Raw genomic sequence first — 22,072 nt, 5'->3', positions numbered from 1 at the left:
ACTTTCCTCTCAACGAAATCATTACTTTGTGAATACGAAATAATAAGGAAATACTTTTTTGAAGTAATCGTAAAAAATGATCGAGAAAATATATATATATATTTTTGTTATTGTTAAAATAATTTCTAACAACGTTCTCATGACGATATATTGTCGTTCAACATTAGAACTATTATGCTTTCTATTTTGACTATATGAGTCATTTATTATACGCTATATCATTAATAATAATAGACAGCTTATTTCATGCGGGTTCACTCTTCTAATATTTACATTGAACTCGAATTTCCCGCATTTCCGAAATAGTTTATTCAACTACATAAATTATTACATAGCTTTAACGTTACTCCAGCACCATATCCGCTCGTATAAAAACGAAATAGTTCTTTTATAAATGATCGTCTAAGCAATAATGTTTTATATTTAATGTAACGAAATTTAATTAAGAGAATTTTAATAAGATTCCCCATGAAAATGGAGGTAAAAGAAATATTATTCGCCTTACGTTGAAATTAAAGTATAACATTAACATGAAAACAGAAAAGGAAAAGTAAAATAAAAAGAATACAAAAAATAAAACAGAAAAATCTCACTTGCGGACGAATATTTTACGGTACATTTATTAGATTCTTTGTAAATTCTTTGATAATGTTTAACGAAATACGTTAACCAAGGCAAGAAGATAGACGGAGGTAGGATTCAAACGCGTGTAATTTGATGCGCAGTAACGATTAACTGTAACTATACGTTCGTCAAAAATAAAATCGACAAAGTAGCTACGCGGATGAAGGAAATGATAAAATCGTAAATTTCTTTATCTATGTATTCGAATGAACTAAATATTCATCACGTTGGATATATATCGAGGCATTAACCATTTCCCTTGGCGGACTATCGTAAAATTCATTTCCATATATTCTTATCATAAATATATATACATAAAGAGTCCTATCGCAAGATTAAGACCTTATCTATTTCCGTTAACGTTCAGCATTAATTTAGTTTTTAGAATCAGTACCGTTTTGATCTAACTGTATTACTTCTCTTATTGATTTCTTACCAAATTCGTCCCGACGTTACCTGTTCCATGAAGTTTTCCGATTTCTTCTGTATCTCTTTAGAAATTCGAGAGAATTTAAAATTTCTAATTTTAACAATATCACTGAGACTATTAATTACTAATGTTACTTCCTCGTTACGTTTCTTTTTTTGCCGTGTTCAATATTTTCTTTTTCGAAAGCTAGACTCTTACAACGCCCTACCTAAGGAAGGCGTCCCTTATTTTGGGACTTAAGACTTTTTTTACAACTTTCTATTAAGCCCTTGTTAATTTTTGTTCTAAACCCTTAAAAATTTTTCTATTTATTATTGCTGAAAATATAAATTATTTCAAAAAGATTTCTAATTATTGTGTTTAAAGAAAATGCATTTCTGTGAATATTTTTCTAAATTAACGTCGTTCGGACATCAACTCGTGACACAATTTTTTCGAAGACGAGATATAAAACGAAAACATGTTACTTCTTTTTTTTTGGCACTAACTTCCCGCCCCACCCTATCTGGTTTTACTACCTGTTCGGATGCACTCTGTATACCTGGTTTACGATCTAACTTTATCATCTGAAATATTTCTGTTATTTTTGCTTTAATGGAAAAAATTCTCACGACAAAGTTACATTATCTTTAGGAGCACATTTGACGATGAAAAAAATATTTTCTTAGGATTCATTTTTTTTTTTTTTACTATATTTTAAACTTATTGGTATTTCGTTTGTGGTTTCTACAATTTCTTCTTTTGTTTAAATAAATTGATTTTTGTATGTAGAAAAATTTATAAATTAATTTTAGAAATAATATTTTACGTATAAATATTAATTACACGCGCGTATTATATTGTATAGTTCTGTCAAAAGAAATATTTAAAGATATTTTTCGTAGAAATTCGACAAGCAAGATGTAAAATAATTCACGTGAATCAGTTAACGGTATCAGTATCAAAGAGTGATTTGTTATCGGTAATCGCGATTCGAATCACGTCAAGTTGATTTAAAAATATGACCGCTGTCAGATCAGTTTATGGATTGCAAGTCAAATAGGAAAGAAGTTGTACAATCTTTTCTTTATTTTTTTCGTTTTTGCACCAAGTAGAAATAATAGAATTATAATGGGAACGAATATTACAATGAATGCACATCAGTCCTAAGTAAATATAATTACTTTATAACTAAACTATTGTTTTAATACAAGAATTTTAAAATATGGTATAAACAATTAAAAGTGAATAATTAATAAATCAGGAAGCATGCATATTAATGTCATTGGAATATTCTTTAGTACTAATAGATATATTTAATTTACGATAATATTAGTAATATTATTTTCGATTTTTTATTTTATTTTATTTTATATTTTTATTGAAGCTATTTATAAAAATGAGCTTCGCCACAGTGACTTGATAATAAGTAAATTATAGATATTAACCACTGCACATTATGTCGAGAAGTTCGTACACATTTTTTTTAATTCCTATAAAATTAATTTTGTTGAAGATTTTCCTTTTGATTGTGCTACGAAAACAATATTATTAATAGATATTTAATATTGAAAATTTAAAATTGTTGATTTTTCCGTTACCTTGTTCATTCTTTTTCATATTTTTTTTTTATAGTATACTAACCAAAGCACTTTCCATTCATGTTGGAAATACTTATTATGCTAAAGATGGTACGCTCATCAAGAATATAGCTAAAGTCATTCCATACAATCTTTATGACGGTCATACTTTCGATTATGACGTTGGCTTGATAAAGGTGAGCAGTATAGAATGAAGGCTTTTGAAATTTTTTTTTTAAACTTTATTACATTACTTTATCTTGACCGTTAGTCGAATTTCTTAGCACAAATTTATCTTACTTGCTATCCATCATCTTTAGTAAAATGCAAAGAAAACATACCCATTTGTATAAAAATGTTCTAAATTGTATTTTTTGTTTGTTAACATCAGAGCTGACGTTGAGTTCTACCAACGTGAAGATAGTGAAATTACCTTTCAGTGAACGCAAACGTGTCAGATGGAATCAATGCTATCGTCATGGGATGGGAAAAGACGGTGAGATTTTTTCTCTCTTGTAGAATATATCATTCCAACTAAAGGGTACACGTTCCTCACGTTGAGTTAGTTTTGGGACGATGACGCTCGTTGAGACTGATTACCGGCGATTTGTGCAAATAGTGGGGGTTTGCCGATCGCCGACATAGTCCGGTTGTCACAACAAACATTCCTTCTGGCTGATCGAACGTTTGTCGGATTTCGATTGGCAAACTGTGAGTCATTCGAAAGGGTTACCTACTTCTCTTGTTAATACCAGAGTTTCAAATTTAGATCGTATTTTCGTTCACTTGGCAAATCTCAAAAGAGGAAATAGAAATTGTCTGATTAATATATTAAGGAAAACCAAATAACTCAGAAAATGGAATATGATATATTTCAAAATTAAATTTGTTATTTAATATTTCCAACGTCGTATCGAATCTTATTTGAAATGGTTCATAAATCATGAAAATATAATTACTTTATCGTAAAACGTAATTAGCTTTTTTATTTATCGATTTAAATGAAACTTTTTAAAGTAATATTTTAATATATAATATATAAATTATGGATAAATATTTTTTTATCATATTACAAAATTATAAGAACGTTGACTTTAATGAGTGCCATATCGAATTTTTCTTTCTATTCGTATGGGAAATCAATAAATCTCTCTTTTGATAAATCTATTAACAGATATCGAAGTAAAAAAAAAAATAAGAGAATAATTTCAGTTTCGAGAATGGCACTTATCATTAAAGGGCTTTTTCGTGAAATTAACTTCAAATTAACAATGATTCGTGGTTGTTATGTTTTAGGTACGAGGATAATTACGTAATACGTTCTCGATATCGTCGAAGCGTATTGAGAAATATCAGAGCTTGATTTACAGGGAAGTTTAAATGGCTTTCAAGAAAACAATGAAAGTCGATTATCTTAAGGACAGATTTCCGGTTGGCGTTCTTTCTTCGAGAGAATGGCATTACGTCGTCAATAATCGTTGAGATTCATTCGCGTTCTTTTCGAACGAAACAAAACTAACTCTAGTGTCAATGATAAATTTCTTCGATGATTGATAGTTCGATAATCAATAATCGTTTAAACATTCTTCGAATCAGTTATGTAAAATGAAAAGGTTCCAATTTTTAATATAAAAGAAGAAAAATTAAATCAGTCTTCATTTGTAATTAATACACTGAATTTAGTATCTACATCGTATGAGGATTAAAGTATTACTATTTTACAAAAGTTATCGATCACGTCGATAAACTCGTTGAGCTTTTGCATTTATAATATTCTAAATTTGAAGAGAGAGAGAGAGAGAGAGTATGATATTTTCTATGATTGTCTCGAAATGTTATATTTGGAAAAATCAGGTAAGTCTACTATACATGTATCGATGACCGAATAAACTTGATTTCATATTTTGAATCACATTGGGTTATCACAGCATAATAAATGCATACCCTTCTAACTCGTGTGCTTTATAAGTACCGAATTCCCCTAGCATTGAAATGTCGAAGCAGAGGTAAAGCAAAGTACTCACGAAATAGCAGTAAAATTTAAGAAGGGAAAAATCCGTTCGACCTTAAACGCTTATCCTTGACGTCATTCGGAATTATTAATTCTCGAGCTGACGCGAACGTGTTCCGAATTTCGTCACGGTGTGACCTTGCATAAACGGTTTTGCAAGCTCTTGCACAGATGGCTGACTCGTAAAGGACAGCACGAAATGGCGATGCTTTCCTTTGGTCCTAGAATGTTGGCACATAAAGAGCATTGCTATTGTACGTGATACGGTGATCGTCGTACTCTTCGTAGTATAATACATGGAAGTAAGGGCTAAGGTTCAAACACCTCCTCTCTTCTTCCCTCAGTTCACCTTGCTCTCTTCGAGTCGTTAAGAATCATACCGGCCATGGCATACTAATGTAATGCCCATTATGGTTAGTAAGCAATCGATATTACCTGGATATCTAGCTGCTTGCTTTCCTACTAGTTCAGCAGCTTGCATGCACTACTTCCGTATATCCACTCTTACTGAGATAACAATGAGATATAACCTGGGCACGGAAGCGTTTTGTTAGACTTTACGCTGTCCTCGCATCTTGGCTAGTATACGTGCATCGATTCGTAATTTTACCTTTACCCTTGTGTAGTCTCATGGTATTTATCATCGTGAACGAAGTTTCTAGATGTTAAACACCTTAGAACTTTGATAATCTATAGGAATATAACGTTTAATTACGTTATTGGATTTCTCCGTTATTTGTACGATCGAACTGTCGAACGCTCCACCTTTGAGATTGGTAATCATTGTTCATGACATCATTAAATGTTTCTAAATAAGTGTTTGTTATAACTTGGAAAACAACGAAATTTTATTTTATTTTATAAGTATAATGATTCATTAAGTATTTTTTTGATACGAAGGTTACGAAAAGATCAATCCTACTATTCAAAACGAATACTGACGTCTGTAAAACATTGATTACGAAATATCAAAATATAAGAGAATCGAGTTTAACGACCGAGAGGTAGTTCTTTCCTGGCTTTTGTCTTAACTTGTCTTCTTTCATCATGCTTAGTAATAGACTCATCCTGTCGTCGTATCTTTTTCTCCTCGTACAGCTGGTTATTTCTCAGGATTTAAATTGGGATTGTATGTATTGTTATTTAATATTTTCTTTTTTTTTCTTTGAGATTATCAAATATAATATAATGGTGAAATGTTGTTGCTTTTGTTTCGTCAATAACTTTAATCGTAAGTCGAGTTATTGAGTTGTCATTAATAGACGACAATTGCTCGACAACAATTCCTAGCGAAATATTGATCTGGATAATTCGGCATTTTAGACGACGAGGGTCGCATTGTTGGAGGCCGACAGACCAGTATTTATCAGCACCCCTACCAAGTGAGTGTTTCGGACAATTATTAACTAGTTAAGCGACGATCGTCGAATCGAAGTCCTCGGGGCGTACCCGGCGAGACAAATATTGTACCTATGTTACTATGTAGTTTCTCTATACGGGACTAGAAACCTGAACATACGTTACATACTACTACGAGTTGTCGATCCGTTGTATTTGGTATATATAAATGGATCAATTAGATTAGCATACTTCATTTAATGACTAAAAGTTCAACAATTTTTCTCAATTATTTTTTCTTTTATTACATTTTATCATTACAATTACATCGTTTAAACAATTTTAGTTGAAAACTTCATCGAAATATATTTGATGTGAAATAATTTTGTATCACAGTTTAATCGATTCTTGTTATGAATATGTTCATAAGTAAGTATAATTAAATATAATGATATTATATTTGATTGAATTTATAGGTATCCATTCGATATAATGAGCGTCACATTTGCGGCGGTGCTATTATTAGTAAAGAATGGATTATCACAGCTGCTCACTGCGTAAAAGGGTGCGTATTTTGTTGGTTTTTATAAATAAGTTTTGAAAATTTGTTCTTTTTTTGTAGTTCATACGCAGGATTCATATCGATAAAAGCAGGTGTATCGGATTTAAACAAAGTAGGTACGGTGCTTCGTGCTAAGAAAATTTTAATACATGGGTTTTATAATCCGAGTAATTCGGATTATGATATTGCATTGATTCGAGTAAGTATTTATTGTTTAGAAATTTATTTTTACGAACTTCGAATAATCTTTTAATTAAATTTATATGTTCAGAAAATATATCAAATATCCTTTTCGTATACTTGAAGATAATTACCATTAATGGGAGTAAAGTTACTTGCAATTAACAGTTTCCAAAGATTCTAATCGATATTTCATAAACTATATTTTATTGTAATAAAGATTTTATTTTTTGATCATTATTTTGTCGTAGGATGATTTAATTTAAGTTTTAATATTATTGTAATTATAGTTAGAGAAGCCACTTCGTTTCGATTTCAATATACGACCCGTATTGTTACCAACAATTGCGGATCAGTATGTGGCAGGTAGTAATGCCGATGTAACAGGTTGGGGAGTTTTAAGGAAGAATGGTGTAGTTACTAATAAATTACGCGAAGTAAGAGTGCCAATCGTTTCGAATTCCTATTGTTCGTACTTGTATAAAAGTCGTGCAATTACTTCAAGGATGCTGTGTGCCGGTTATGTAAATATTGGTGGAAAAGATGCTTGTCAGGTAATTTGCAATAACAATTAATTTGGGAATAATTATATAAGTTTATATTAATTATTTTTTTTATTCTTGCATATTATTTAGAATATCAATTTGATTTTATATTTATTTCTTTAAATTATTTTGGAATAATGTTCTGACATATACTTTCATAATGATTTTAGTATATCTTACTGCATCTTAATTCCTTATTTTAGGGTGACAGTGGAGGACCATTAGTACAACAAGGGATATTAATTGGCATTGTATCTTGGGGTTACGGTTGCGCAGAACCGGCATATCCTGGTGTTTATACACGAGTAGCAGCTTTTAGATCTTGGATAGCTACATATGCTAAGGTATGAAACGTGGGATGGACACTTTTTGAGGAAAATATTAAAATATCTATAATATATTTAATATATATTTGTTTAAAAGTAATACTTGGTAGATTCAAATTTTGCAAAACTAAGATTAGTAATTTCGAAAACTCTAGATCTTCTTCTGTAACACAAACAAATAAGTATTTCTTTTATTTGAAATATTAAAAATGACACTAAAATTGTATTATTAAAAATAATTAATATTAATGTAATATAAGAACGTTTCTGATAAGTTTTATTTTTTGATATCTTTATTATTATATAAATATCTAATAAATACTATCATTGTACGCACACTTTGTTATCAAATATTTACTCGTGTACCATAATTTTTTTTACATAATATATTTGATTATTTTCTTTAGTAGTTTAGTAGTGAACGCCCGAATTCGAAGCAATCCACTTGAGGTAATTACTGATACGGGTATAGACACCAGGATGTAGCATAGTTTCACATCCTAATCCATAGGATAGAATCCCAATCAGCATCTGGTCTACCATGAGAGGTGCTCCTAGATCTCCCTACAAACATACGTGAGACGATTTCGGTAAATGATCAAGATCGTGTTCGGATTAATTCTCCTTGCTCATCCATTGTTTGCGAATAACTCGAACGTCGCTCTTCAATTTTGGCCATAACTCTTGAGTAAATACTTGCAACGAGATCGAATCGATCTCAACGTTTACACTGACGTTCTCGTATTGACTTGGTATTATTGTTTAACAATAATAGAAAGATCAATAAAACGTGACGTTTGGTAGAATCGACGTTGGAATTTCTTATCGCAGACAGCGGAAGAGAGAGATTCATGAGTGTATTTTCGCCAAATTTAGAACGAATAGAATGAATGTGAGTCTATGTTGACGCATATCAGGTTTTGACGATTTTATTAAGAAAAGAAGTCTCGCCACTTTATCGTCAGGCCGCCATCATTATATTCTTTCAATAATATTCAATTTCGATTCCGTAGTTCGTATTCTGTATTCAAGAAGGCTCTCTTAAGCATTCCCAAAGCTCTTCCTCTTCTCGTCGGAGAGTACTTTTCAAGAGGACGCTGGAGTATCGTTAGAGGTTCAACCTGCATGAATCTAGCACAAAGAGTCCATTTACGGATATATCGTTGGGATACTTTCGAAATTAACGTTATCACCGCGCCATTTCAAATGCTGGGGGCTTTCGAATACAGAGAACTCGAAGAGGGTCTCTCCACGACGATGCGGAGTGGTGCTTGCGCGTGCTTTCGTTTAAATCCTTTGAAAACGTGTTGATCGAATAAAAACCAATTTTCATGGAATAAAAAGCGCGAATCTCTAGGACAGACATACAAACAGACAGATAGACAGATGCGCGATGACCTTTTATTTTTATCATAGCTAGGGGCTCTGAAGTGTGAACACGGATATAGGTACAAAATATAGAGATGGTGATGATTGTTTTTTTTTCTTTTTCTTTATCTTTCTATTCTTTTAATATTTTTTTATTTCCTACATCTATCAAATACTGGCGAAATGATCAATATAATACATTTTTTTTCTTTTCCTCGTCGCCTTTTTTTTAAATCAAATTTCATCCCGCGATTTTATATTTGATTACATTTTTTCACGCTAGTTTTTTCAAGTACTTCAATAAAATCACCCAGTCGCTCATGTTAACTTGTAAAATAGTAATTAAATTGTAAGGTTTTTTATTTTTTTTTTTAGCGAAAAGCCACGTACGCTGGGAAAGGAAAAATATCGTTTAAATCGTTTGACAAATGACAGTGGTTATCTAATACGTCACAGTAACAATCTCAGAGAACAAAATTGTTCGTGTATTAGTTAGTTGTTAGGTACATCGATCATGACCAAGAGACACGTGAATCCATTTTTGTGGGTATATATACATATTATATATATATATATATTCGACGTAGAATGATAGCGTCTAGGTCACGAGGAAATTACTTTTATCTGATAGAAAGGAAATCGTGGTAGTTTCGTTTGTCGATCAAACAAATTCCTTTTCTATCTTTGATTTTCCTATCTATTTGGAAATAATATTTATCGCGATACATATAGGTACTTGAGATATCTCTTCGTTAGTTGCCATATTTGATTTGTTATCGAATATGAATTTTTTTATTTTTATAATATTTTTATTTATAGATATGATTACAAATAGAATAATATTATATTATTATCAAATGTTTTTAAATGTTTTTACGATAATGATTAATATCGTGATTTTATTCAAACAATAAGGTGTAAAGCGTTGAAAAGTTTTTCTTATCAAATGGAGATAAAGAGAAAGAAAGAATGAGAAAAAAAGAAAAGAAACTAAAAGGCGTGCTTTTCATAGTAAAGTCCCCTATTGTTCCTTAACCTCTGCTTCTGACACCCGAACGTGCTTGGTATCGATAAGTATGTAGGTATAATACATACGTATGTATTTCTACGTGGACGTTTCAGTTTGTACATGTGTAATATACACTACGATCAAACGTGCGTTTAACGTTTAGCATCTGGTCGGAGTCAAGAAACCTCTTGAAAGCATCTACTACTGGATGCTTAGTAATCATCAGTTATCTTTTTTCTCACTCTTTTTCCTTGACTACCTTTTTTATTCATCTACATCTTAAATAAATTCTCTTACCTGACACGTTTCCACTCCTTTAGTCATGTTACCAGCACAAAGCATGTTCTCGGAGAGTGGTTGGTAACTTGGCATCACGGAACTACATTTTTCCTGATTTACAGTCATCACGCTTATTACCGATAACTCAGTTTCGATTGGTATATCTTGCGACTAAAAATTAATCATTAAGCATGATATTGAATAATTAAATATCTCAGAGACTCGGATCAAAGGTTTTAGCTTTAATTAGGGGAAAATACTTAATCCATAGAATTTTAATCATGGATTTGTCATGTGAATGATTAATTAATCAATATTATTATTTTTATTAATATGCTAGAGAATAAATGTATATAATTAATTAAATTTACTTACTAATTTTCGTTGCCATCCAGTAACGAAAACAGTGGTGTTATCTTTGATGAAATAATCAGCACTTCCTGGCAAACCGATTGGTTGTAATTTTGGTCCAAACAATGCTGGTGTTTTCAACTAAATAGGAAATTCATTTCAATTATTTTTTCTTTTTTAATAATAATAATTAAATTATCCTTTGATATTTTAGTCTTTGATTATGCGTACCCTTATTAAAGCAATGTCGTTGAGATTAATACATTTGTCAAAATGGTTATGGATAACGATGTTATCAACATCCAAATCATCTCCATTCTTTATCAAAGATTCAGAACGAACGCGTATTTTGATATCGGAAGCCTTCAAACTAAAAATAATAGTATTCGTTCAGAATCGGATGGTACGAGTTCTCTGTTTAAGTTATGAAACAAAGTAGAAACTCCGAAAAAATGTTTTTCTCTGAGCATTAAATCGAATAAATAACAATTCATTAGTAAAAAATGTAATATAGTAGAGATATATATGTACTTGAATACGCAGGATGCTGTGGTTAAAATCCAGGATTCGTATATCAAAGCACCACTACATATATGCTTTCCAGATTTTTGAACAGACACCTAAAAATAACAGTTTTTAATTAAGGATGTTTAATAGAAAAGAATATTTTCATAAAAATTTAATTTTACTTTCGTCAGAAAAACAAATTGGTTCTCTCGAACGTTTGCTATCTTTATAATTATTATTATTGTTCAAAAAATATAAAGAGTATATAAATTGTTTAATAACGATAATAAATAAATAAGTATTAATTAAAATTTATATATATATAAATTTTAATTATATAAAAATATTTAATATATATATATATATAAATAATTTACACAATGCAAGTTGATCAAATATTTTTTAGACTTACGTGATATGAGTACTCGTTGATGGATACTTTTCTGGTTTCTCCAAGTATGAAAACTATACATAAATACACAGATATTTTTTTGAAATAATCAGAATCGATTTGGGGGGAAAAAAGGAAAACAGAAAAAATTAGACTTACTCTCAGCGAAGATGGCACAAACCAGGAGAATAATTTTTAACGTCATTTTGTTGACGATCGATCACAACTCGATGATAGCACGCTCAGAAATATCTCGCACGTCTTTAACTTACAAAACGGAATTAAACATCGTAGATAAAATTGTTTTTGAACATTATCAATTTTTAGGGCTTATGAAAAACGTTTTTCGTGTAAGCCCGAACAAAAATGTGTTTATTTCAGATCTCCGACTTAACTTTTTCATCGTGTTAACACCGAAATAGTGTTTGTAGATAAAATTTTATTCTCCTTAGGTATTTTTCGTAGTATTATAAATAAGTCAAATGTTTAATGAGATATCGTATCGTCTCGAGATGTAGCGATACTACATTGTAATCATCGGTAGATTGGATTCGTAACAGAGTTACAATTTTTGTCAGTAATATATAATGCAATTGTAAATCTTATATATTTTATTATGACAGGAAATCGTTGAAAGATAGAATTAACAACTATTATAACATTTTATTGTTACGTTAAATTATTCTTTTTTTATTTACTTCTCTAAAGATAATGAAATTTGGCATTCTTATTTTTTAGTATTAATTTAATTGAATAGATTATAGACACGTAAGTTTTTGTAATTATTTCAAATCAAATTAAACGCCACTCATTTTGGCAATCCACGAACGAAGATGTGCTATGTTAGTATATACACCTGGATAATATGGTCGAGCACATCCAAATCCCCATGAAACGATTCCGTAAAGTGTACCATTTGCTGAAAGTGGTCCTCCGGAGTCACCTTGACAGGAATCTTTGCCACCTTCTTCCACACCGGCACAAATCATTCTTTCAGTAACATTGGCCAAACCGTTGTAAGCATTTTGACAACGACCTCTATTTACAATTGGTACACTGACTACTTGTAAATTGTTTGGACTATTGCCTGATTCCTGTAATTAATAAATTATTCATGAAGAAATGAACAAAATGAAAGTTGTGATACATGCTTTACTCTAATTATTTTTATGAAATCAAAGATTGATTGCGTACCGATAATGCACCCCATCCAGTAATATTAACTATATCACCACTTCTTGGTTCGAAGTTTGCAAGTGCTATGGGTCGTGTTACACTACTCAACTGTATTGTTCCCTTGACCTAAGATAAAATATATGAAAAAGTAATTAAGTTAATAAGTAAATTACTTAAAATCAAATTATTTATACACCTTTTATATATCATTTATATATACCTCAACAAGACTGATATCGTAATCTAAAGTTTTAGATTTAAACATTGGATGAGATATAATCCTGTTTACAGAATATTTAATACCACTACTCCCACTGCTGCCTACTGATACAGAATAAGAACTCAATGGACTTCTGAAATTCATAAAATAGTATAAATAATCTTGATATTTCCGATTACTTTTGTAATTTAAAAAAATTACCCTGTACAATGTGCAGCAGTTATCAGCCATTTTTGACTAATTATAGATGCACCACATGTGTGTCTATTATAATTTAACAATCTTGCTTGATGAGGGTGTTCAAGAATACTAACTGATTTTCCTCCTACGATTCGATGATCTGGTAACCGTGGGATCAACGAAGAGCCTATAATATCATTGAATCAATTTTAATATATAGTTTTAAATAATTATTAAGAAAAAGTATCATTCACCAAAGTTATGTTTTGGATATATATCAATCAATTTAATAATGTTTAATATAACAGTATTCTTCAATTTAATTAAATTCACTATAAAACTCACCGAAACATGCCGTAAATAGGGCAGCGAAAATGATTAACAGATTTCGCGACATTTTACAAAAGTTAAGTTTGTCGTTTTGCAGAAGCTTTTATACTTTAATTCTACCTGTACTCAATAAGACTGGTACTCAATCTTATCTAACATGCAACAATATATTGAATTTTCAATTAAAAGTTTATATTTTTATTGGTTTACTGATTAATAATGATTAGGTTTTCCAAGAAAATTTTATAAAAAAAAGAAGAATAAAAGTAATGATTATAATGCTTTGATAGTGAATCGTATTTTTATTCGTCAAGTTTCTTTCATTGCTAACTCATGTTACCTTATCTTTGAATTATCATCATAATAGTTTGTACAAATAAAAAGACTTTTTCATTGAAATCTCGATGATACTATCGATTGCTTTTTTTCTTTTTCTAATCAAGTAAATTGAACAACAATTAAATATCTTTCGTTTTATCAATATCAATTGATTTTATCTCGTGTAAAGTTTTCCCTGATTTACCATTTTTCTACTAAATATTCTTAAGTCGAATTAAATTTTTTTTACAACAATTTTGTAATTTTGTTCAATTATTTTTTCGAACTATTTTGGTATTGTTTCATCGTGATGTTTACTGATACGTCATATTTGTCTGATAGTTGCAAGCAAATAAAGTTATGCTGGAATTCGTATCAAGTAAGCAAGGAAACTCGTGACCACGGTTTGGCCATTAACATATAAATCAAATCTTCGGGACGACAGGCTGTTTCCTGCCTTCTCCTTGTTGTCTTCTCCTCTCTTCTCCTCTCCTCTCCTCTCTTCTCTTCTCTTCTCTTCTCTTCTCTTCTCTTCTCTTCTCTTCTCTTCTCTTCTCTTCTCTGTCATCGAAATACTCGACTCTCCTCGTCCTTCTCAAAATTCTCTTCCTGTTACCGTGTAGGATACGTGTCCTTGGCAGCTGTCTTCGACTCGTACTTGAGAATATCGTCGTTCAGCGTCAATGGAAGCGTGAGATTCATTTAAAAAGGAGCACCATAGCCTTGTGAAAATGATTTGAATTATGATTTATTCTTTTGCTTTATGCAGTATGGTCTTAAAAGGAGATAAAAGTAGAAAAATAAAAGAAATAAAAAGTGCAATTAGAAAGTAAACAGGTGATCTCTAATATAATTTATTTTCGTATTAGGATTCTTAAAGATCATTTACCTGTAAACAGATATTCAATTTATATATCAGAGATGATATAAATTTTGTATATTTACAAATTCTTTTTTCTATACATAATTTATATATTTTCAATTTATATATTTAACAAAATATATCTTTTCTTACATTTCTCCACATTATTGATTATTATGAGATATATATAATTTATAATGAAATTGTATTAAAGGGTATAGCCGGATAAGTATGGGAAATCTGCCCCCGTGGCTTTTTTGACTCGCACTTTGGTTTTCACCCCAAATTTTAGCTCTTTTACTCAAACGATTCTCGAGATTTTCAAAAAAACCTGTTTTTTCGATTTTATTTTATTTTTTTTTTCATAGTAAAATTCAGAACTAATCAATGATGATTTTTTTCTAGTTCTTAGGAGTCTAAGACATGAAAAAAATATATTATCATAATATTTTAACGAAAAGCCGATTTTTGGCGGACGAAAGAAAATTAAATTTTTTTTTTTTAGTTTTTTTGAAATATGTCACTCACCAAAATTTGTCAGAAAATGTCTTTTATACTCTTTTATACTTAGGAATTTTCTTGAATTTTTTGAAGTGGTGAAACAATATTAAAAAAATTAAAAACTCATTTTTTTCTAAAATCTCAAGTTTTAACTAACTTTTTTTTTTTTGAATTTGGAACAAGACTTGATTCTGATCTTGATCTTACAGAACAAATAATTGCTGCCATGAATTTAAAAAAAAAAGATCAAGAGAATACTTCAGCCTTGGAGATAGAAACTAATCGTTGGGCCAGAAGAAAAGTTCCCTTTGCAATAATAACTTCAGAGCAAATAACTGACTTTCCAGAATTATCAGAGCAAGAACTCAAAATTCTTTTCACTGGATCATATCAAATGTCTCAAGCTATATCGTATTTAGCTGAGATGATGGATAAAATCGGAATAATCACATTCCATTATTTAAAAATTACACCTAATATTATAAAGTTCGAAGTCAAATCTCGACATAATAATTCGAAGACATATCGTTGTTTTATTGAATATCAGCCAGATAAGAACAATATTTCCGGAATAACTCGATATTGTTGTGATTGTGCGAATGGTAGACGCACCCCACATAACATAAAAACTTTCTATAAACTTTCTATAACATTTCTTGAATAGCTTTAAACCTTTCAAAAAGGTTTCTAAAAAATCTTTTTACAAGGTGAAAATGTCCGCAAATGTCCTGTAAGAGACTTGCAAAAGATTACTCTATCAGTAAAATATTTTAGAAATGTTTTTAAAATATTTTTGTAAATCTTTTATGAATCTTTTTTAAAATATTTTAGAATGATGCCTGCAAGGTTTCTGAAAGATTTTTTGGAAATATTTAACGAAACTTTCGCTGAAAAATTTCAAAACTTATCGTGTTATGTGGGACTGTTGGATGTTGCTCTCACATTGCTGCTATCATATATTATTTATCTTACGCTCGATGTTTGGCGAAAATTGTAAGACTTGCTGAGATCCTGAGTCGCCTGTTCATCGATGAAAAAATTAGTGTCGTATTGAATTAAGACAGTGATGAAGACTAATATAGTTACATCTTTTATTATGATTTTTATTTTTTTTGCATAAGATTTAGAATAATATCTAACCGTATAAAAAATATATAAGTACCATCTTTAAGTGTATTTTCAATAATCAATAACCCTTCTAATTACGTTAGACGGAATATATCTTAATTGTTTTATAATAATCTTTATGTTTATTTCTGGCAAAGTGTATTTTGAGTAAAAAAATATTTTTTTACATTTTTTTTTAACTGAAAAAAATATAAGTTAAAACTTGAAATTTTAGAAAAAAATGAGTTTTTAATTTTTTTAATATTGTTTCACCACTTCAAAAAATTCAAGAAAATTCCTAAGTGTAGAGGAGTATAAAAGACATTTTCTGACAAATTTTAGTGAGTGACATATTTCAAAAAAACTAAAAAAAAAAAAAAAATTTAATTTTCTTTCGTCCGCCAAAAATCGGCTTTTCGTTAAAATATTATGATAATATATTTTTTTCATGTCTTAGACTCCTAAGAACTAGAAAAAAAATCATCATTGATTAGTTCTGAATTTTACTATGAAAAAAAAAATAAAATAAAATCGAAAAAACAGGTTTTTTTGAAAATCTCGAGAATCGTTTGAGTAAAAGAGCTAAAATTTGGGGTGAAAACCAAAGTGCGAGTCAAAAAAGCCACGGGGGCAGATTTCCCATACTTATCTGGCTATACCCTTTACATAATAACCCCTTTTATTACTCTGAACACATATATGCGTTTATCAATTATTTCGACCTAACTCACTCTTATAATCCTTTTCTTTTTATCTTTTATTCAATCAACATAGTTCATGCAAGCAAAAATAGTATTCTAACTCTAACAATCACAACTACTAGGCTTCCATCGAAAGTATTCAGCACCTAAAAAGTTAATTTTAATCAATACATTAATTTATTTCTAAAGGACAGACGGTCGTAAAGAAATGAAAAAAATGATAAAACTTTTTTCATATTCGTTAGGGATTTCTCTTTTTCTTTCTCCAGGGATTTCATCGGATAGTGGGAAAAAAGTAACGATTTTATTTCTTATTTTTCTACAGGAAGACGTTTCGAAAATTTTAGGAGTAATGAAAAAGAAAGTCTGTGATCGGTGAAGACGCTGCTGATGCAATTTGAACGGAAGGAAGTGAAGATCCTTGCCGGAGTTTGGCTGGGGCGATGTAACATCTGTGAACGGGAACGAACGGTCCTGGGTGCCATAAGTCTGTCGTGAAAGGACTAACGAGTTATATCCTAGGAGGATTCTCCGACTGGACATTCGAGCGACCATCTTGCATCCTTCCTGCATCCTTTCCATTCGTTTTTCTTTCTCTCTCTTTTCCGGTTACACAAAGGATTTCGAGAGTGATTACTGCACACCGGGGACACACGTTATGTGGCGTATGCAATTTTCACTCCGTCCTTTTCTTTTTTCTTTTTTTTTAATAATTTATTGGAAAAAGAGATTTTCACAAAATCACATTAGCGGGTACGTACTTCAAGAGAAATCTCTCGGGACGATTTTAATTTTTATTTGAATTTTTTATTTATTATGATTTATTTCTTTTTTTACCTTAGTAGAACTCGTTTCCTCGTTCATTTTCGTTATAAATCCTGCTGCTATTTTACGCGTACATAATATTTTTCTCTAGTATTTTTCATTTTACGAGACTTTTCTCAACCCTATTCCTCAAGTGAGGAATTCGTGAAATTTTTTTTTCTTATTTTTTAGCCGAGTACATATCCTTTTCAGTAAGGATTCCTCCGAGATTTTGATCTTGGTAAATTCTAACAATACGCTTCGCTGCATCCCTCTTTTTCTTCTTCTTCTTCTTCATCTTCTTCATCTTCTTACACTGTTCACCCTTTCGATCTTTCCTCTATGATATCTCGGAAGCCCGCATCGCAGTAAAACGAAACACTAGCACATTGGTAGATTCTAGGGAAAAACGATGAGAGGGGGCCGGACTGGGGGTGCTGGGGATCATGAATATTACATATTCGGCCGGTATTAATATTTTATCTCGGGCATTGTCCGTTGATGAGACGCAATGGGCCTTCGGAGCTGAAGAGAAAAAGCTTGACAAAAAGAGAAGGAGAAAAAGAGAAAAAGAGAAAGAGAGAAAGAGAAAGAGAAAGAGAAAGAGAAAGAGAGAGAGAGAGAGAGAGAGAGGGAAAAGTTAAAAAGAACTAGTGAAAGGTTTAAATTTGTGAGCATCTAACGTTTTACCGAGAGCAAGGAATAAGGGCAATGAGAAAGAGTAAAAGTTTCGTAATTAAACCGCGTATGCATTGTTTTCATTGCATTGTACAAAACGATGCATTAGAAATAAACCAGCGAAGAGAGAGAGGGATAAAGTTAAAGAAAAAGATATAAAGGAGAGTGAGTTAAGTTTCATGGAAATCATAATTCAACGTCGACGTTTTGTAACTACGAAAGCAGGATCGTTCGAAAAACGAAGAAGAAAATTTTTCTACTGCATCATGGACTCTTATTTTTCTTCAACGGATACAAGTATTTTCAAGATGGCGTTTGTTCCCTCTCTCTCTCTCTCTCTCTTTCTCTCTCTTTTTTCCTCTATTTTCCTCTTTATTTATTTCTTTCTCTTTCCGTGCTTTCGTTCTCTTAAACTTGTAGTTTTTTTTTGTTTGTTTTCTTCTTCCGTCCAACTTCGTTGCTAGCACGTTTAACGTCGAGAAGCCAAAATCATCGGAGAGAATAGACTCGGTGTTCGTTTCGGTGCGTGAATTTCATCCTTCGTGGAAAATTGCCAGCTTGAATTCACAATGAGGTGAATAACAACTAACCTCTTCCGACAAGTATACCAAGGTTTAATTGTTCATCGGAATATTTCGAAATATTCGAGGAACTCGTTCAAGTATCAAAATTTATTGAAATGATTTGTACTTCAGAGAGAGTGTGTGTGTGTGTGAGAGAGAGAGAGAGAGAGAGAGAGAGAGAGAGGTTATTATTATTGGGATAATTAATAGATATGCTTATGAACTTGTCGTATTAATTTGAAAATTGTAAAGCAAAAATTGTGGTAATCGTAATTCGATTTATGAGTAACGAAATATCTTTATGCATTTTAACACAATGTAGATTTCTACTTCAATTGATGTTTCTTTTCTTTCGAAGGTAACGATCATACATATCTCTCTACTGGCAATATATTGATTATATAGATAACGAAAATGTACGATAACGATCGCATCGAAAAAGATATGTCGTCGTTATGATTTTAACGAAAAAAAAAACAAAATAAATAAATAAAAAAAAGAAAGAAAGAGAGAGAGAGAGAGAGAGAGAGAGAAAAGAAGAATTTATCTTGTTTTTTATTTTTTCCACGAGAAAGATCGATGATAAAATTCCAACGCGCGCACTAACGTTAACGCGGAATGTCACGTAACGCAAAGAACTCGTGTCAACGTCGTTACAAGGTAACATCGAGGATTTGCACGAGTTAAGGAACCTCCGTAATATCGTTGAAATATTTTTCCTATGGAAGATTTCGCATTTTCAAAGTGGTGATATTGTATTGAGGTTTAGAAAAAATTGTTTATCTCTTTCTCGATAATTTGACGATTTTTGTCCAAGACGAAATTCGAAAGAAATAAAAAAAAAGTAATACACACGTTTATCCATTTGAAATGAATTATTTCACTCACGCGTACACACATGCACAGACATATGTATCGATGATTATTTTCCGAGAAGTATCGCACTGCTTTTCGTTCATATATATGCATATACACATATATATACATATATATCCAACGATACTATCATAATATTATTTGTAATAAAATTAATTAATCTCGCCCGTGTGCGACGACCATTAGTGCTATGGAGCTTGCATAATACAAGAGGAAACCGTATTACGTTTAGTGCACTCGACGAGAACCTACCGCAGCTCGATTTTAGCGTATCGTAAACGTTATGGGAATGAACGTAGTGAAAATCGACGAATCGATGTTTTGCACCGATATTATCTCCTCTACACTTTTCCTCTTTCTCTCTTTCTCTCTTTCTCACATTCAATCCGTATGTGGCTCGTATTTTTCGAGAATTTTTCTACCGAATTCGGAACTCCAATTCGATTATATACACGCACGTAGAAGAATATTTCACCAAAATCGAGTAGGCTCTGTGTGCCGTTACCACATACCACATAGGTTTTGGATCGGTTGTGCTAACGAGAGCAACGCTTCGTCGAATTGCGAAGTGCCAAATGCTGCCTGTTATTATCCTTCGAATTAATTTGTACGTACATTTGGCGCATGAAATAAGAGAAATTAAGAGACAGAGAGGAATAGAGAGAGAGAGAGAGCGAGAGAGAGAGAGAGAAAGAAAGAGAGAGAGATAAAAAAAAGCCAATGTTGGAAAAAGCTCGTTTATGGATACGCGTCATTAGGGTATATATGCTGTGTTTGGAAAAAAAAAATAATCCCAAGGAACACGACACGACGATGAATAATGAGCATAAAACTATATAAATGATCTAGGTCGGTGTAAATGTCGTAACTTCGTCCTGCTTCATTCTTCTTCCTTGTTTTTTATCCCTCTCTCTTTTTCTCTTTCTCTTTCGGTGTTACTCTGTCATCGACGTAATTAACGTTTACACTCGTTCGTCTGTATATCTCGTGGGACGCAAATTTTGAACATATATTACGTTAAATTACTAGACCAGACGATAACGCGTATCCGACAAACTGATAACTGCATCGATACGTCAATGTACATTATTTTCAGTTGATTTTATCAACAATGACGATCATTATAAGCATTTCGATCAGGAGGATACAACAAATAGATCAAAAATACATTTTACGATGAGTTTAAATAATTAAAATATTTTTGAAGTGAAAACTTTTTTAGAATCAAAGTGATTTGAAAACGGATGAAACGATGAAATGAAAAAATGACCAAAAGCTATTGTACGTTTAGTTACGTATAATACGTAACTAAAAAGAGAAAAAGAGATAAACATTATATATATATATATATATTTAATATATTTATAGGATAAATCCTGCGAGAGAATGAGATAAAATACAGTATATACAAGTTTTCCTATTCTCGGTCTCTTCTTTGTGCGGTTCTTCGTAGTCCCTACTCCTGGCTACTAAGCGTTGTATACGTGTGTGTTTTTGTGGAACTGCATTCTACAAAGAATAGACTCATATTATTCCAAAGAAAACCAAGAGCTTGTATAGTATTGATAGTCGTCAGTGGCACCTACGAAAATTTTTTATGTGAATATAATTAATCTTTAAAGTAAGCATTATTTTACTATTTTTTGATTCCAATTTCCGTCTGTTCTACTCGTTCCATTAGATAGTTTTCTTACGCTTGATACTGTGCATCGTCTCATTCTCTCAAAGCTTGGTTTTTTGAAGATTTCATTTGTTTTTATATAATTAAATATGTTAAGTTCTTTAAAAATAATAAACACGTCGTTATAAATGTTGTTTTTTTCTTGGAATTTTAAGGAAAAATTAAAGGTTTAAATAGGATGATCGTTGTTTACAAAGTAAAAAACAAAAGGAAAAGAAAAATACAAAAATCACTTTTTTATCTTCCTCAACAAGATCAATCAAACAGAATGTACGCGTTGGTAGCTTATGATAGGATATAAATTTGTCACCGGTCAGTGATAGAACTTTCCAACCGTTTTTAATTTTATGTTATGCGAGGCGTATCGTTTCGTGGTTCACGCTCCTATTTGTTTCACGTGAGTGCGAGTAATTTATGGAAAATCACGTGGTAATTTGGGTGGGGAGGGGGGGGGGAAACGATCGATCCGTTTCGCAATCTGTAGTTTCTCTCTCTCTCTCTCTCTCTCTCTCTCTCTCTCTCTCTATGTATATATATATATATATATATATATATATATATATATATTTTATATGTATGTATGTATGTATAACCA

General features: G+C 31.2%; 3 protein-coding genes across 3 annotated transcripts; 1 reads left to right on the top strand and 2 right to left on the bottom strand.

Annotated features, from left to right (window-relative positions):
• Nucleotides 1–2,054: 2,054 nt before the first annotated feature.
• LOC107069042 (trypsin-7) lies at nt 2,055–21,898 on the top strand. The gene is made up of 9 exons (XM_089170125.1): nt 2,055–2,083; nt 2,669–2,817; nt 3,005–3,109; nt 5,948–6,006; nt 6,439–6,527; nt 6,585–6,723; nt 6,995–7,258; nt 7,453–7,593; nt 17,201–21,898. Exons 1-9 carry the CDS (start codon nt 2,055–2,057, stop codon nt 17,252–17,254), a joined length of 1,029 nt encoding a protein of 342 aa, XP_089026251.1. The 3' UTR covers nt 17,255–21,898.
• Nucleotides 7,836–12,000, bottom strand: LOC107069049 (trypsin-3). The gene is made up of 7 exons (XM_015325989.2): nt 11,640–12,000; nt 11,502–11,554; nt 11,114–11,202; nt 10,814–10,952; nt 10,607–10,723; nt 10,250–10,402; nt 7,836–8,139 (listed from the first exon to the last, which is right to left on the bottom strand). Exons 1-7 carry the CDS (start codon nt 11,683–11,685, stop codon nt 7,987–7,989), a joined length of 750 nt encoding a protein of 249 aa, XP_015181475.2. The 5' UTR covers nt 11,686–12,000; the 3' UTR covers nt 7,836–7,986.
• On the bottom strand, nt 12,124–13,537 carry LOC107069054 (trypsin-4). The gene is made up of 5 exons (XM_089170059.1): nt 13,402–13,537; nt 13,078–13,243; nt 12,877–13,009; nt 12,675–12,782; nt 12,124–12,574 (listed from the first exon to the last, which is right to left on the bottom strand). The coding sequence occupies exons 1-5, from the start codon at nt 13,451–13,453 to the stop codon at nt 12,278–12,280; spliced, it is 756 nt and encodes a 251-aa protein (XP_089026185.1). The 5' UTR covers nt 13,454–13,537; the 3' UTR covers nt 12,124–12,277.
• Nucleotides 21,899–22,072: the final 174 nt, after the last annotated feature.

The sequence above is a fragment of the Polistes dominula genome, unplaced genomic scaffold (genome assembly GCF_049000335.1).
Source record: "Polistes dominula isolate Pdom_NZ unplaced genomic scaffold, Pdom_raw_medaka contig_15, whole genome shotgun sequence".
NCBI lineage: Eukaryota > Metazoa > Arthropoda > Insecta > Hymenoptera > Vespidae > Polistes > Polistes dominula.
Note: the sequence above shows the minus strand (reverse complement) of the source record. Positions and strands in the feature narration are given on the sequence as shown.